The sequence below is a fragment of the Loxodonta africana genome, chromosome 25, assembly GCF_030014295.1.
Source record: "Loxodonta africana isolate mLoxAfr1 chromosome 25, mLoxAfr1.hap2, whole genome shotgun sequence".
Taxonomy (NCBI): domain Eukaryota; kingdom Metazoa; phylum Chordata; class Mammalia; order Proboscidea; family Elephantidae; genus Loxodonta; species Loxodonta africana.
In genome coordinates, this window is record NC_087366.1 from 52073765 (window position 1) to 52089311 (window position 15547).

A 15547-nucleotide genomic window follows, 5' to 3' on the forward strand; every position below is an offset into this window, starting at 1 on the left:
TGCAAATAGAGATACTTTAACTTCTTCCTTACCCATCTGGATGCCTCTTATTTCTTTACCTAGCCTAATTGCTCTGGCTAGGACCTCAAACACAATGTTGAATAAGAGCGGTGATAAAGGGTATCCTTGTCTGGTTCCTGATCTCAAGGGGAATGCTCTCAGACTCTCTCCATTTAGGGTGATGCTGGCTGTTGGCTTTGTATAAATGCCCTTTATTATGTTGAGGGATTTTCCTTCTATTCCTATTTTGCTGAGAGTTTTTATCATGAATGTGTGTTGAACTTTGTCAAACGCCTTTTCTGCATCATTTGGTAAGATTATGTGTTCTTGTCTTTTTTTTCTTATTTATATGATGGATTACATTAATTGTTTTTCTGATGTTGAACCATCCCTGAATACCTGGTATGAATCCTACTTGGTAATAGTGAATTTTTTTTTTTTTTTGATATGTTGTTGAATTCTATTGGCTAGACTTCTGTTGAGGATTTTTGCATCTAAGTTCATGAGGGATATAGGTCTGTAATTTTCTTTTTTTTTTTTTGGTGTCTTTACCTGATTTTGGTATCGGGTATGCTGGCTTCGTAGAATGAGTTTGGGAGTATTCTGCTTTTTTCTATGCTCTGAAATACCTTTAGTAGTAGTGGTTTTAACGCTTCTCCAAAAGTTTGGTAGAACTCTGCAGTGAAGCCGTCTAGGCCAGGGCATTTTTTTGTTCAGAGTTTTTTAATTATCTTTTAATCTCTTTTTTTATGGGTTTATTTCGTTGTTCTACCTCTGTTTGTGTTATTTAGGTAGGTAGTGTGTTTCTAGAAATTCATCCATTTCTTCTAGGTTTTCATATTTGTTAGAGTACAATTTTTCACAGTAATCTGATGTGATTCTTTTAATTTCAGTTGGGTCTGTTGTGATATGGCCCATCTCATTTCTTATTCAGGTTATTTGCTTCCTCTCCTGTTTTTCTTTTGTCAGTTTGGCTAATGGTTTATCAATTTTGTTAATTTTTCAAAGAACCAGCTTTTGGTCTTGTTAACTCTTTCAATTGTTTTTCTGTTCTCTATTTCATTTAATTCTGCTCTAATTTTGATTATTTGCTTTCTTCCGGTGACTGAGGGTTTCTTTTGTTGCTCTCTATTTGTTCAAGTTGTAGGGATAATTCTGTGATTTTGGCCCTGTCTTCTTTTTGTATGTGTGCATTTATTGATATAAATAGAACTCTGAGCACTGCTTTGGCTGTGTCCCAAAGGTTCTGATAGGAAGTGTTTTCGTTCTCACTGGATTCTATGAATTTCTTTATTCCATCCTTAATGTCTTCTATAATCCAGTCTTTTTTGAGCGGAGTATCGTTCAGTTTCCAAGTGTTTGATTTCTTTTCCCTGCTTTTTTCTGTTATTGATTTCTACTTTTATGGCCTTATGGTCAGAGAAGATGCTTTGTAATATTTCAGTGTTTTGGATTCTGCTAAGGCTTGCTTTATGACCTAATATGTGGTCTATTCTAGAGAATGTTCCATGTGCACTGGAAAAGAAAGTATTCTTGGCTGCTGTTGGGTGGAGTGTTTTGTATATGTCTATGAGGTCAAGTTGGTTGATTGTGGCATTTAGATCTTCCGTGTCTTTATTCAGCTTCTTTCTGAATGTCCTGTCCTTCACCAAAAGTGGTGTGTTGAAGTCTCCTGCTATAATTGTGGAGCTCTCTATCTCACCTTTCAATGCTGATCGAGTTTGTTTTATGTATCTTGCAGCCCTGTCATAGGGTACATAAATATTTAATATGGTTATATCCTCCTGGTATATTGTCCCTTTAATCATTATATAGTGTCCTTCCTTATCCTTTTTGGTGGATTTAACTTTAAAGTGTATTTTGTCAGAAATTAATATTGCCACTCCTGCTCTTTTATGATTGTTGTTTGCTTGATATATTTTTTCCATCCTTTGAGTTTTTGTTTGTGTCTCTGCGTCCAAGTTGTGTCTCTTGTAGGTAGTATATAGATGGATCATGTTTTTTTTTTTTTATGCATTCTGCCACTGTCTCTTTATTGGTGCATTTAATCCCTTTACATTCAGCATAATTATGGATAGGTATGAGTTTTTTTTTTTTTTTTTATGAGTTTAGTGCTGTCATTTTGATGTCTTTTTTAGTGTGTTATTGACAGTTTCCTTTTCCCACTTAATTTTTTGTGCTGAGTAGTATATATATTGTCTTTTCCTCTTATTCATCATTGTTGATTTTGTTTCTGCTGAGTCTCTATTTTTTTCTGGTATTTTATTTTGATGTGTAGGATTGTTAGTCTCCTTTGTGGTTACCTTAATATTTACCCCTATTATTCTAAGTTTAAACCTAACTTTTATTTCTTTATATCGCCTTGTCTTCCTCTCCATCTGAAAGATCTATGACTACATCTCTTAGTCCCTCTTTCTTGTTTTAATGTTGTCTTCTTTTACATAATGACATCGCTGTTTCCCTGTTTTAGTGTTTTTTTATCTTGATTTATTTTTGTGATTTCCCTATCTGGGTTGACATCTGGTTGTTCTGTCCTGTGCTCTAGTCTTGGGTTGGTATCTGATATTATTGATTTTCTAACCAGAGGACTCCTTTTAGTATTTCTTGTAGTTTTGGCTTGGTTTTTACAAATTCTCTAAACTTCTGTTTATCTGGAAATATCCTAATTTTGCCTTCATATTTGAGAGACCTTTTTGCTGAATATATGATTCTTGGCTGGGAATTTTTTTCCTTCAATGCTTTATATAAGTCATCCCATTGCCTCCTTGCCTGCATGGTTTCTGCTGAATAGTCCGAGCTTGTCCTTATTGTCTCTCCTTTGTAGGTGACTTTTAGTTTATCCCTAGCCACTCTTATAATTCTTTATCTTTGGTTTTGGCAAGCTTGATTATAATATGTCTTGGTGAATTTCTTTTAAGATATACGTTATGTGGAGTTCAATGAGCATCTTGGATAGGTATCTTCTCATCTTTCACGGTATTAGGGACATTTTCTGCCAACAAATCTTCAACAATTCTCTCTGTATTTTCTGTTATTCCTCCCTGTTTGGTTCTCCAATCACTCATAGGTTATTTCTCTTGATAGAGTCCCACATGATTCTTAGGATTTCTTCATTTTTTTAAATTCTTTTATCTCATTTTTCTTCAAATGTATTGGTGCCAATTGTTTTATCTTCAGTCTCACAAATTCTGCATTCTACTTCCACAATTCTGCCCCTCTTTCTATTGAGTTGTCTAATTCTGTAACTTTATTGTTAATCTTCTGAATTTCTGAGTGCTCTCTGTCTATGGATTCTTGCAGCTTTAAATTTTTCATTATGTTCTTGAAGAACCTTTTCAATTTCTTCAACTGCTTTATCTGTGTGTTCCTTGGTTTGTTCTGTGTATTGCCTGATCTCCTTTGTGATGTCTTGAAGGGTTCTGTATATTAATCTTTTGTATTCTGCATCTGGTAATTCCAGGAAGGCACTTTCATTTATAAGATCCCTTGATTCATTGTTTTGAGGGCTCATTGAAGCGATCATGGTCTGTTTCTTTATGTGATTTGATATTGACTGTTGTCTCTGAACCATCTGTAAGTTATAATATTATTTTATGTTTGCTTACTGTATCCTGGCTTCTTGCTTTTTTTTGGTTTGATAAGCCCAAATGGGTTGCTTGAGTGAGCTAGCTTTATTATTTTTGCCTTTGAAGCTCTAACATCCTATCACCAGATGGCTAGAGCTGTTATCAGGTATATCAGTCTAGAAGTCCATTCACTTTTCTTGTATGAATTCAGCTTAGGTGTCCAGGTAGCTGGTCATCAAGTGTGTGGTACAGGCTCTGTCCTACAATCTTAGAGGGGCAGGGGTGATTGGTGTAGGTACCGTTATCTGGTTGCAGCAAGGGGTCATGCTCTGAACAAGGCAGAGGTCTGAGAATTTTGTTCCCCAACTGTCTCTGAGGAAAGTGTGTCCCTCTGCCGTAGACTGCACAGGAGGGTGTGTTCTGCAGACAGACCATGGGCACCCAATGTTTTCAGTTGTAAGAATTGGGAGGTACCAGTTGTCTTTGGACTCCTGTCGTGAGTGGCTGGGTGACCTGAGTGGAGACACCAGTCCTTTGGCCCCTGATGTGCATGGGTGAGGACCCTGTTTAATAGGCAAATCGGTGTCCCACAACAAACACCCACCTCTCCACCACACAACTGAAACAGTTGCACTCTACCAACAAGGGTCTATTCTCCTGAAATAGGCCCACACAGGTCCATGCAGGGGGGAAGGTATTCAAAGTCCATAGACCATTTATGCCTGGACGGGAGCCACTTCTTTCCTGAGCTCCTGAGTTTAGTGGAGCTGGCAGATTATCTTTTCCCTCAGTTGTGAATTTATCCCTTCTCCAAGGAGAATGGCTCAGACCACTTAGCAGGACCTATTTCAGGCCCAGGGAAATTGACAGCCACTGAAACCAGCTTGAGGGCTTGGGGTGCGGTAAAATATACGCAAGTACTTAGCTTTTTCCAAGAGCGCCATTCTCTGGTCCTGGAGGTGTGAGTAGGTTGTGTGGCTGGCTGTTTCTCCCTGAGGAAGCCACGGCTGAAAGCTACTACCAGCCTACTGCAGTCGCTCCCAGGAATGGTGCCTGAGGGTTCCTGGTGACTCAGGTCGGGTAACTCCTCTCCATTTCTGAACCGTCTCTCCCTCTCCCTACCACTCAGTCCATTTTCTAACTTTGCCTTTGATGTTCAGGGCTCCTAAAAACAAACAAACAAAAAAACCTAGCTTGTCATAAATATAATCATTTCACTTATTTTTTAGGGTCTTTGGGGTTTTTTTTGTTATAAGAGGGTTTACCGGAAGTGTCTGACTACTCCGCCATCTTGGCCCCACTTCTCGACATTTACATTTTTAAAAACAGCTTCTTTTTTCTCTAATGTTAGTGACTGATCTCATACTGGTGGAATTTTAATAGAAATTTCTTATGACACCAAAAGTGACAAAACTGTTTGTCTCCTGTTTTGGTTTGGTGACTCCTGCTGGCTTGAAAGTAAAAGCTGGCCCTGGCCAATGCTAAATTTCTTAGTATTATTTGGCTAAATATATGGGAAGCTAAGAGTAACAAGGAAAGCCTGGCTTTAAAACAGTGGATGCGTCTACCGCAGCACTTCTCCAATTTGAATGTGCAGGTTAGTCACCGGGGATCTGGTACATAAAATGCAGATTTTGATCCAGTAGTTAAGGGCCCTGGTGGCACAGTGGTTAAGGGCTCAGCTGCTAACCAAAAGTTTGGTGGTTTGAACCCACCAGCCGCTCCTTGGGAGAAAGACCGGGCCATTTGCTCCCATAAAGATTACAACCAAGGAAACCCTATGGCCAGCTCTACTCTGTCCTTTAGGGTCACTATGAGTTGGAATAGACTTGACACAACACAATAGCTCTGGAATGAGACCCAGAGTTCTGAGGTTCAACATTTCAAAGAAGCTCCTAGGTTGATTGAGAGGCTGTTGACCCCAGAGACCACATTTTAAGAGGTGATAACCTACAGGAACTTCTGTGCTTTTTTCAGAGAAATAGCTACATAATGGAAATTCACCTGAACTGTCTTGTGGAAGCTGTGTGACACTGGTTTTTGAACATTTGCAAAGCTCACAGTATGTGCCAGGAGCTGGAATTGATAGTTTCCTTGGATTATGTAATTTTTGCAACAACCCTATAAGGTAGGAACTACTTTACAATTGATAAAACTGAGCCTCAGCGATATTAAGTACCCAAGCTGCTATTACATAGCCGGTAACTGTAGAGCTGGGATTCAGTTGCCATTGAGTTGACTCTGACTTATGGTGGCCCCATGTGTGTCAGGGTAGAACTGTGCTCCCTAGGGTTTTCAATGGCTGATTTTTCAAAAGTAGATAGACAGGGCTTTCTTCTGAGTCGCCTCTGGGTGGATTTGAACCTGTAACCTTTTGGTTAGCAGCCGAGCGCATTAATCCTTTCCACCACTCAGGGACTAGAGATGGGATTAGGAGTCCATTTATTCCGATTCTAGGGCACCTATGGAAACCCTGGTGGTGTAGTGGTTAAGTGCTATAGCTTCTAACCAAGAGGTCAGCAGTTCAAATCCACCACACACTCCTCGGAAACTCTATGGGGTAATTCTCCTCTGTCCTATAGGGTCACTATGAATCAGAAATGACTTGTTGGCAGTGTGTTTTTTTGGTTTAGAGCACAGATGCTTAACCCTTACACTAGATTATCTTTTACGGTGGTGATAATATCAATTGCCCTACACAGAGGGGAGATTTGAAGAGGGACCTCTCTTCACTCTACTAGATGTAGCCCTAAATCTCCCTTCTAGGCCTCTTGGATGAGCACTTCAAGAACTGGTTTGCTGTCCTGTGGCTCTCAGGAAGTCAGTGTGGGGCAGTGCAAAAAGCAGTGTAAATGTTAGGAAGGGATAGAGTTCAGTGACCCTGACTTGTCTTTATCAAGGTGTGTGGCCTTGTGCATATCACTCAGTTACCTCAGTGATGAAAACCAAGGGGGTGTAATTTCCTTAAATCACCTCCATGTTCTAGGATTCTAAGAGATGCCAAAACTAAGATAGACTAAAAATAAATCTACCCAAGGAGGTTAGAAAGCCTGCAAGACTAGAGAACATTATTTTGAGTGCTGTAAATATATGATGGCAACGTTATCTGACCTCTTTGTCTGACTTCACAAGGTGCGGGGGAGAGAGAATCAAGGTCATCAGCTTCAGACCAAGGCTGATTCCTATGAGGTAGTTAGACATTCCTCTACCCTCCAACTTACCTACCAATTCTAATACCAGCCATCCCTCCCCCTGCACTCTCTATTTCTCTGCTCAAGCTGATAATTTGTTGCAATGGCCATACAGAACTCACAGGCAACACTCACAATTACCGGGTTTATTAGGGAAGTAACAGGTTATAATTCAGGATCAGGAACCATTCTTTGCCAGGACAGCTTCTTGGCCATGCCCACAGGCAGGCCTCTTTCTCCGGACCTCAGCCACTTGGCTGGTATACATTTAAATATTCTTAAAACAGGGATGCAGTCAATGCATTACATAAGCTCCTTGAGCAGCTGTGCCTGGAGCCACCCAATGTGCGTCATTCCACCTGAAGCAACACCTAGCTCAGTGCAGCCACTGCCCCTAGGGGGAAAGGAAGTGAGGGTCCCTCGGTGCCAGAGTCTTGGGGAGTTTGTGTATTTCCGTAGTCATATCTCTATATATCACCACTACTTATTACAGGCTTACTATGTGCTGGGTGGAAACCCTGGTGGCATAGTGGTTAAGTGCTATGGCTGCTAACCAAAGGGTTGGCAGTTCAAATCCGCCAGGCGCTCCTTGGAAACTCTGTGGGGGCAGTTCTACTCTGTCCTATAGGGTCGCTATGAGTTGGAATCGACTCGACAGCACTGGGTTTGGTTTTTCATGTGCTGGGCACTGTGTTAACCTCTTGGCAGTCCTTCCCTTATTGCACTCTTATGAGGGTAGCCAGCTGGCCACCATGAGAAACAAGCTGCATTTCACAGCTGCTTTGGGAATGGAGGGCCGTAACCACTAGTAAACTTGCCTAGAGTTATGGAAACTGGTCATCTAGGGAGCTAAATCGTTCTCTTGTAAGCTCACTTCAACTCTCAAGAGGAAGAACAAGCATTTTAACCCTCTCTCCCCTTTTATCCCCCAAGTACCCCTCTTTTGCCTACTTAGCCTTGAGTAGGGAGGGGTGTTCTCTTTAACACAGAAGGGCACACCTTAAGTCTTGCATCCCAGAGCCAATTTTACTATTTTCACTGCTGCTGTTTCACAGACTTTTAACAAATCAGTTAATTAGAAATGGACTTTTGTTTAATAAAGAAAAGGAGCAGGGAGGGAACTTAAAAAACACAAAGTTGAAAGCTATTTGGCTGACTGGGCTGGAAAGCTCATTCTTGATTTGTATTTCCTTCGTAGTCATAACTTGTGCTTTTTGCCCCAACATTACTCCAGTTTTTGTCCCCTCACAATTTCCTATAGGTTTGCTTTGAGGAAACAACTCACCAAAAACCAGAGGAGTGTATACAAGCAAGCTGAGACACACTTCTCTGGACAAGGGAATAATCTTTAATGGATCCTGTAAGAACTGTTTCTGGAATAAAATTCAAACATGGGGAAGTTTATAAATAAAGATAATTCTTAAAACACACACATACACACAAAAAGAAAGAAAAGAAAAGCAAGAATACTAGTAAAGGTCTTTGGTTTTCTAGATGCTCAACATCACAGATTAGTCATTAGAAAAACGCAAATCAAAACCACAATGAGATACCACTTCACACCCACTAAGATAGCTATGATTAAACAAACAAAATGAAAAACAACAGGTGTTGGTGAGGACGTGGAGAAATTGAAACCCTCATCTATTGCGGGTGCGATTGTAAAATGGTATATATAATCACTATGGAAAACAGTTTGGTGGTTCCTGAAAAAGCTAAACATAGAACTACCATACGACCCAGCAATTCCGCTCCTCGGTATATACCCCAAAGAACTGAAAGCTGGAACGCAAACAGATACTCATCAGTATTCATTGCAGCACTTTTCACAATGGCTACAAGGTGGAAACAGCCTACATGTCCATCAGCAGATGAATGGATAAACAAAATGTGGTACATACATACAATGCTACTCAGCCCTAAAAAGAAATGACGTTCTGGTACTTGCTACAACATGGATGAACCTTGAAAACATGCCGAGTCAGTCAGTCGCAAAAGAATATTCCATGATCCCACCTACATGAAATGCCTAGGACAGGCAAGTGTATAGAAACCAAAGTTTAATAGTGGTCACTAGGGGCGGACAGAAGGGAGGGAAAAGGGGGACACCATGGAGCCTCTGTTAAGGGCGACAGAAAAATTTGGAAACAGATAAAGGTAATGGTTGATTATGACAGTGTCACTGAGTTGTACATGTGAAGAATATTGAAATGGGGAATGTTTTGTTGTGTATATTTACTGCCCCCCCCCAAAATAAATAAAATAAAGACCCTTGGTTTTATAACAATGTGAATTTATAAGGCAGCAACTGAGCCACCAGGAGAATATAAAGATTTTCACCCTGACCTACCTGCCGTAGACTGACATGTAGAGTAGCAGCCTTCGTTCTTCTAGGCTGTGATATCTGGTTGACTAGAATGTGGTACTGGGACAAGAGATACCACTGCCGTCAGCCTCCCCCTTCCACATAAAGTCATCTGTGATCTTTTTCCTCAACATCTAAGTTGTGGACAGGCTGGGTAAAGAAGGTGTCAGATCAAAGACCCAACAGATGGGTCCTGATCAAAAGGAGGGAAAACATGGAACAGAACTTCAAATTCACATAGAAACCAGACTTACTGGAGCCATTGACTGGGGAAACCCCCAAATCTAATGCCTGGAAATAATTTTTAAATCTTGAATCGAAACTATCCCATGAGGCCATTGTTAAACTAAACAACAGTTTAGCCCCATTAATAATGTTTGCCTTAAGCATTGCACTCTTAGAAAGAATTATCTGAGTTTAAAACGACAACAGTTCATCTAAAGCACAGAGAACTTTAAGGGGCTTAGAGCCTAAACTAATGGTGATGAAACAATATGAGTGGAGACAGAATGGTGACACAATATGAAGTATGTACCAGTTATTGACCCGATTATGTGGAAATTGTGAATGGATGTATGTTCACGTATATTGCCAGCAAAAATAGTATTAAAAAAAAGTAATATCAGAGTTTACTCTTCCTTAGAGAACTTTGTTTAGACCAATTTCACATCATTATACCTTAAAAGGAAACCCTCGTGGCGTAGTGGTTAACTGCTACGGCTGCTGACAAACCAAAAGGTCCAAAGTTCAAATCCCCCAGGCGCTCCTTGGAAACTCTACGGGGCAGTTCCACTCTGGCCTACAGGGTTGCTGTGAGTTGGAATTGACTCGACTGCCAGCGGGTTTGGTTTTTTTATACCTTTAAAAAAAAAAACCTGGTAATTATTGGCATGATTGTTTCATTGAAATACGAATATTTAGCTTTGGAGCTGGAAGGAATTTTGGTGTCTGTTCCTTACCGGCATGGCAAAATAACTGGTGGTCACAACTGGCAGCATATATTATAGTAAGGTGCTACGCTAGTGACCCCAGACCATGTCTACTGCTGGTACTGCCTCCTATTTATGATTACAGGTTCTAGAAGCCTTAAAAATGTTCTCTTTTACCTGATGCCTAGGTTGAACACATTGCCAAAAAACCTTTAGGATGAAAGTTGCCTCCTCCAAGCCCAGCTTTTCCCTGCGCTTCAGTTCCATTGTACCGGTGATTGGGGCACTGATTGCTTCTCGCAGATGTATGGAAGGAGCACCTACGTATTAGTAATCTGAGAATTAATGTGACTTAGAGTCTAACTCAAGGGCCCCAGCGTTTTCAGAATTTTAGCACAGTGTACCAGGACGTACAGAAGCTTCAGAGGCAGGTAGGTTTGGATTCAAATCCCACTTAGTTGCTTACCTGTTTAACACTGTGGACATGTTGCTTAACCCGAGTTCAACTGCCATGGTAAAGCCTCCTTTACAAGGTGGCTGTGAGAACTAAAAGAACAAATGCAAAGCACACACAGTGCTTCAAGAGATGGTGGCTATTAATAAGGTATTTGTTAGCAACGGAGCTCCATATTCTTTTGTGCACGAAATACAAAGAAAACGAGTAGCACTGGTAACAACACATTTATTCATGTACCCTGTTGTGTGACCGGGAGGTGTTTTCCACTTTCCAGTAATTCAATTAGGTTATAAACAATTAAAATTCCAGAAGGTAAACTAGTAATTTATTGTTGCTCATAGGTAACAGACATGGTACCACATAGAGATTTTAAACACTTCTGACCTTTTAGTATAGCTTTGAATATGGACCAGTATACTTTGGCAATGGAATAAATCACCAATGTTTCTAAATCTCATGGTTCTCTTCAGACACAACTGGAAAAATTTGGATTTAATTTCTGAATTAAGACTCTCAGGAAGCTGGAAAGGGCCAACATGACTTAAGCCTATCCTCTTTATCACCAATGTAACTGTATTGCTATTCGAGGTGAGATCGTGGTAAACGGCAGTCAGCTGCCAGTCTTGTTATGTAGAGTTGCTTTAGCATTTTTTGAAAATAATTTGCCTCAGACGACAGGCTAGAGAAGTCTGTTATCTTATTAACCTTTTTGGGTGCTAATTAATGGGATTCGGATAAATCCCAAGTCAAAGAACCAGATGACAAATTGAATTTCATATCAGAACCACCCGTTTCCAAGAGACTGCATCATACAGGATGTTTCCTCCAGAAGACCTTTTATTCCTGGCTTCGAATCTTACTTACAGCATACGATATTTTTTAGAGGGTTTGCTAAGTCTAACACATGGGTACTCACTGATAGAGCAAGATATAAGAACGTGCTGATCACCAAGTATGAGCGGTACATTACTTTAAATTAAGATTATATAGTGTTGGAAATAGACAAGATAGGGAGTTCCCAGATCCTAGAAAATATTATGGCTAAGGAAACAGAGAACTCAAAAAAGGAATCCATCTCCAAGAAACAAATTCAGTATAATAAAATAAAGTGCCCTGTCTTAGGAAAAGGTTTATTAATATGGAACAACTGGGACAACATACATTGTTTCTTTGGAGATTAAAGTGCAGGCTATGAAATGGCCTATAAAATAATGCATAAAGTAGTGCAATCTTAAGGTGCCATTATTTATTACACACAGCCTATTTCCATATGCCCATTTTCTCTCAAAAATCCGGCTGCAGTGACACCTTTTAGCTTATTTATTTAGGCATTACTTTTTTTTTTTTTTTTTTATACTCTGTTTTACCCACTTTGGGGGCTACATAGAATCATTTCAACATTTCGACATGTAGAGTAATAGCGCATTCACTGTGAACTACTAAATAGAGATTAAGGCAAGCCCCTGTAAAGTTCAGTACTCCAAAAAACACATTTCACAAAAGAAAGTTGCTTCCAAAACCAGTGGCTTTAGACCTGCTGGCACCCCAATAGTCTTAGAACAGTGCGATCACTCGGAATACATTGTGTTTGCCCCGTTATTTCCAGGCTCTATACATCAAAAGAGGAGTTTGAGGAACGGCAGGTTCAAGAACCTCAGAATATGTGAAAATCAAGTAAAACAAGTCCATGTGGATCTATGCAGAGGATCTGGTTGGGCCAAGGGGGTGGGACCAACCCCCTGAATTTCTTACGTATGCCTTTTCCCATTCGATGCATGTCTGTAGTAGTGTACCATGATAAATTTTAAGCGGGAACGATCCATTACGGCAGAGAAGTCTCTGAAAGCCAGCCAAGGAAGATGATGGGACTACTTCATGAAATGTTGCCCTAGGACAACACAACAGTAACAGCACATAGCATTTCAATCACTGACTTACAATGCAGGGCAGGACGGCTCTTTCAGGAGGCTAATTTACAATTTTCCTGAAATATGTCAGTTTTAGGTGATCAAAATAATTTGCGATTTGTTGAACTTTAAATACCACTATGCTATCCAAAAGCAAACATAAACAACTGTCCCGATTAATGGTGAAGGCAGTTTTCTAATGTCCTTGAGCTAGACAGTCTAAGAGTTAAGACTAAAATGTAGTGTTTTATTCTCCTACTGTTATGGAATATTCATGCATCAACTCATTAACCTTATGGACAGATGGTTACAAGTATATGCTGTACAACTTTGGATTTTCAAATAGAAAACCTACATTCTAATAGTGTGAATGCTTATTATGAATGCCACATACTCATGTTCACTAATGGAAGACTATAGGCCCATTCTAGGGTATCTAGATGTAGTTTAAAATGAAATTCAGGAAACTCTTGGAATTCATTAACTACTATTCAAGAAACAATCTAAGGCTATATCCCTCCAATGCATAAGGATCATACTTAGTTAACCTGTAAACATGTACTTGGTTATTTTAAGAGCCTTCCAATACCAGAAAAGCAGACTATTAAAGGCCGTGAGTGTTCCAGTAGGCCTCCTCCAAAATTATGACAACATGGCTAAATCCTATGGTTACAAAAATGAGACCTGCTGAGAAAATGATTTCCAGACGGGGACTTTTATGGATGACCTTGGCTGACAAATGTTTTTTTGGAAATTGTTTATTTTAAAATTATCTTCCCAACAAGCCATAAAACACTTGGATGTTACTTTATGGTTTTTCATTGAAAACATACTACATTGTAAATGGAGTTGCAAAGTTAGACATAGAATTGACCAAAATCTAAGGACAATATTATGTAAGGACAATATTAAAAATGGACAGGAAAAAAAGGTTCATTTGGTGAGGTTTATCTAAAGGATGCATAACCATGTCATGCTGGACGGATGTAAGGGTGGTAGCCTTGTGCTTATTCAACGAAGGTACTTACCAAAACTTAGGTTTATAGAGGTGTCAAACTCCCACCTGGAAAGGGACCATTTCCTATTTTACACCTAAATTTACTTTAAATAACTGAAGCCCGAGGCAACAGTTGTTTAAAAGAATTTAACAGTCAAATAACAGCTACATAATTTAGTACATTAAAATAAAACTAGGACAGTGATAGTTGAATAATGTCTCAAAAATATACAACCGGGAAAAAGAACCACTGTACACAATTTGGAGGTTGTTAAAGTGACCACTCAGAAGGCTGGACAGTGCAAGACATGCTTTTCTGGTTACACGCTCACAACAGGAGTGCAAAAGAAATTAAAGCTTTTGTTTAACATTGTAGGATAAGGAAAGCTTGGAATTAATATTGAAAAGCTTCCCTAAGGTCACCCCCAGAAATGAATTACTTTTCTTCAATGAACTCGGCTTCAGTGGCAAAACTGCACCCTGCAGTCACGTCCCCTATTCAATCACATTCGATCAGCAAGTGACACAGTGGCGAGTAAGGAACAGTACTAGTTACCAGAGGTCCGGTATTCACAGACTTGGAATTTGGGGTTCTGCCTTAGCCGGTGTACCTGAGCCCTACGGAGAATAGATACAGCAATGGGCTTCAATACTCCCTTGCCCCCGTAAAGCTGGAGGACAAATGGACTATTACCCTCCAGAGGCAAGCTGTGATGGCAGAGATGTTAAGCACTTAAATAAACTAAGAAGCTGCTCTAAAAAGTGAAGTATAGAGGTTCAAGATCAATACCAGTGCAAGAGCTTTTTAAGTGGGCTGATTAGGCAATGCATGCATCCATCCATGCAAGCGTAGGACGTGGCCCCAAAGAGAACTGAAAACACATATGTAACAACTGGGGAAGTCCCTCGCCAGTTTATAAAAATATATAGTCAGTACTGTAGAGTCCCCTTCTACAGTCAACACTGTGGAAGTCCGTTCTCATTACCCATTACTTCAATACCAAAAAGCATAAACTACTTCTCAGACATTCCGGACAAAGGTCACTTATAACAAAAAGTCAACTTTTTTTAAAAAACAAGATAGTGTCCATTTAAAAAGTAGGTCTTTTCTTTCAAGTGAGCAGGACATTTTCTGTATTTAAACTTAACTTCTAGTCTGTCAAGACTGGGTTTGTTTAAGATCCTTATGTAATGTGCATATATGCAGAAACAAACATTAAACATTATCTGCACAGGAAAGTTAACTCCTCAAAACATGATAGAACAGGTCTGGTTAGTACAAATCTATTGGAAAGTAAAAGATTCTGTGCATCAGTTCACCCAGGAGAAGCGGGAAAGAATGTCTTAACCACGAAAGAGTTCAAGTTTAAGTTGTGTTCTGAAAGCCTAGAAGCCCAAGAGACACCGTGTTGCTCACAGTGTCCTGACAGCATGACTGCGTAAGAAGCCACTAAGCCATGTCTTCTTCTGGAGCTGGAACCACTTTCCAGTTTACTTTCTATTCCGAAGACGTTTCGATTTCCTAAGAGAGTCTATGGCTTCCGTGGCCTTTTTTCGCTTCCGAGGAGACTCCTCATTCTGCCCAGAGGCCGAGGAGCCTCCGACCGCACTCTCCATGACTTCTCGCAGTTTGCGTTCCAGCTCCGCCAACCGTGCGTTCTGTTCCCCTATGATCTGGGTCTGCTCTAGCAGTTTCTGATCCTGGTCCTGAAGCTGTTTCTGCTGTTCTTGCACTTTGGTGCGGAGCTCGGAAATTTCCCGCCTGAGAACAGTCACTCCAGCGCCGTTGGTTTTAACCTGCTGCTGGAGTTTGGTAACCTCTTGTCTTGAGGGGTTTTGCTTGGAGAAGAGCTGCATCGTCGTCAGGGCTGCGGAAGGTCCTGGGACTGTGGAGAAACAGTTTAACATGGTCACTTAATCTCTGACAGCACTGCCCTTCCACTAATACTGATTCGTTAAGCTTATTTAAAAGTGCAGTATCTTTATTTGATCACTTCTGATAGTTCTGTCTTTGCAATCTACCTGGTCCATGGGATGAACCAGACAGCCTTGTTTTAGCTGTGAACAACTCTGAACTCTGTTCTTCTGGCAGATATGGTGGTATGTGGACTGCCAGCAAATGCAGAGAGCATTTA

The 15547-nt window shown here is 40.2% G+C and overlaps 1 protein-coding gene across 1 annotated transcript in view; it reads right to left on the reverse strand.

Moving 5' to 3' along the window:
- Positions 1-400: 400 nt before the first annotated feature.
- Positions 401-15547, reverse strand: part of FBXO28 (F-box protein 28) — a 47213-nt gene continuing 32066 nt past the window's right edge. The window contains exon 5 of the mRNA XM_064276850.1: positions 401-15298. Within this exon, the coding sequence (XP_064132920.1) occupies positions 14904-15298 (395 nt within the window). The 3' untranslated portion in view covers positions 401-14903. The remainder of the gene's footprint in view (positions 15299-15547) is intronic.